Below are 2,189 nucleotides of genomic sequence, written 5' to 3'. Positions count from 1 at the left end.
AGCTGGAAGGAAGCTGGATCCCTCCATTTGCTCTGAAATTGCAGGTTTGGGATTTCAACCCCAACAACATAATACCATGTTTCTGCCATATCCTCAGAGGGGCTGGCAAGATGCAAGGATGCTGGGTTGTTGGCTCGCTTTAAGTGGGAGAAAAGACATTTTTCTTCTCCTTGAGAACAGTGTTCTTGGTGAGACCAAGACTGCCTTTTCCTGCTTCCAGAAGGGATTTGGACTCTGATCCCCAGAGTGGCACCCCCAAAGTGCCTCCCTGTGGTAACTGGACTCCCAGGAGTCGTGACTTCCCCTTTGCATTCTTTGGTCTCTTGCATTCTCCTGAAGGCAGCCCTGCTTCCTGATACCTGCTTGCTACCTCAGAGCAGGGACAGAAGCTTGCCCTTGTTCATGGGGCTGGAGAGCTGGCTCAGTGGTTAGGAATGCTCACTGCTCTTGCAGAGGACCTAGGTTCAGTTCCTAGAACACCCATCAGGTGACTTACAACCACCTGGAACTCTAGCTCCAGGGGAACCAGACACCCTGACCTCCGATGCACCAGCATACAAATGGTGCATGCATACATATATAAATGAAAAAGCTTTTTGAAAAAATTGCCCTTCACAATGCTAGGACAGTTGGCTTCTACAGAGTTCAGGTCAACTTGTTTCTCTCTAAAGCCAGGAAGTCCCCTCTATCTTCCTGTGGCAGCATCTGCAGAGAGGTGGTGAGTGTATGTGTGTGTGTGTGTTTGCATACATGTAAAAATCAGAGATCCACATTGGTGTCTACAGTTACTCTCTCCATTTAATTCTTTGAGACAGAATCTCTCATGGAACCTGGGTCTCCCCAACTGGCTAGTGAGCCCCAAGGATCCTCCAATCTACCTCCTAGCACTAGGATTCCTGGCACGTACTGCCATATCCCACATTTTCCCTGGGTGCTGGGGAACCGAGTTCAGGCCATCATGCTTGCACAACAAGCACTTCCTCACCCCCTTAACCACCTCTTCAGCCTCCCCAGCCCCCCGTCTTCTCAGTCTAAGGACTAGGCATGGTGATGAGCTTTCAGAGCAGGGGACCCTCATGCCCTTGTCCAAGAGCAGGCACTCTGGAAAAACTGCTTCTCTGGTAATGTACTTTGAGCATACACACACCAATTTTTCACAGTAAAAGCAACTAGCCTAAAGTAATCATTCATAGATTCCCATAAAGATCTGTGGCAGTGGGTACAGGTACAAGGCTGTGCAGCCACCACCACCCCAAAAGGAAATCCCATCTTTCTCAAGCAGCTGCCCCCTTTCTCCTTTCCTCCCTCCCACAGCCTCCCATCTGTCTGCCCAGCTGGCTATGCTGGATGGTTCAGCTATCTGGGCATCACACACAACTGGAACCTTCTCTGTCTGGCCTGTCACTCGGGTCATGTGTTCAAAGTTGCAGCATGTATCTGCATGTCCTTTGTCATGCCCAAGTTATACCCTCTGGAGGGACATGCCATAGAATAACCCCTCCCCCACTGTTAATACAGGTCAGTCCATGGAGCATGGCACCTGCTAAGTGCTCAGAAAGCACCTGTGGGATGCTGGGGTGGCAGTGGCAGAGGGGGCTCCCACCTTAGAGACCTGGCAACCTCACTCTTACCTGAAACCTGTGGGAACTGAAGAGTTTCCTCAGCCTGCTCCTGAAGTCCAGGGACGGCCTGGGCGTGGAGACAGAGCCAGCCTCGGCGTCTGCACCCACAGCACGGCCCTCACCCTCCGCTGATGTGGGCGCAGGCTCCTCCTCCTCCTCTTCATTCTCCCACTTCTTGTAGTTGACATTCCACGTGTGGTAATCATCCCCAACCACTGTGAAGTGCTTCAAGAACCTGCTCATCCTCTTGGCTGGAGCCACCTTGGGTCTGCGAGTGACAGCCTGGAGGGGCGGGACAGAGCGAGCATTTGAGGTCCCTGAAACCTGTGATGGGGAGTAGGACCCAAATCAGGTGCAGGGTGCTCAGAGCAGCCTAGCCCAGGTCAAAAAGGTGGGGTTTTAGAGGCACTTATTTTTGGAACTTAGTATCTCAGCGTATAAGAGGCAACAGGAAACCCCAATCCCACCAGACATGTCCCTGCGGTCTGGCTGGCCGTCGCCAACGGTACTACAGCCCAGTCTCAGGATAAGGCCCACGTGTAAATACCAGATCACCAACGGTACTAC

At 52.1% G+C, this 2,189-nt stretch overlaps 1 protein-coding gene across 1 annotated transcript in view; it reads right to left on the bottom strand.

The window, feature by feature from the left end:
- Hvcn1 (hydrogen voltage gated channel 1) overlaps nucleotides 1–2,189 on the bottom strand; it is a 28,528-nt gene that overhangs the window by 5,955 nt on the left and 20,384 nt on the right. Inside the window, exon 4 of the mRNA XM_031337770.1 lies at nucleotides 1,632–1,904. Within this exon, the coding sequence (XP_031193630.1) occupies nucleotides 1,632–1,904 (273 nt within the window). The remainder of the gene's footprint in view (nucleotides 1–1,631; nucleotides 1,905–2,189) is intronic.

This window comes from Mastomys coucha, unplaced genomic scaffold (assembly GCF_008632895.1).
Source record: "Mastomys coucha isolate ucsf_1 unplaced genomic scaffold, UCSF_Mcou_1 pScaffold22, whole genome shotgun sequence".
Lineage (NCBI taxonomy): Eukaryota > Metazoa > Chordata > Mammalia > Rodentia > Muridae > Mastomys > Mastomys coucha.
Note: the sequence above shows the minus strand (reverse complement) of the source record. Positions and strands in the feature narration are given on the sequence as shown.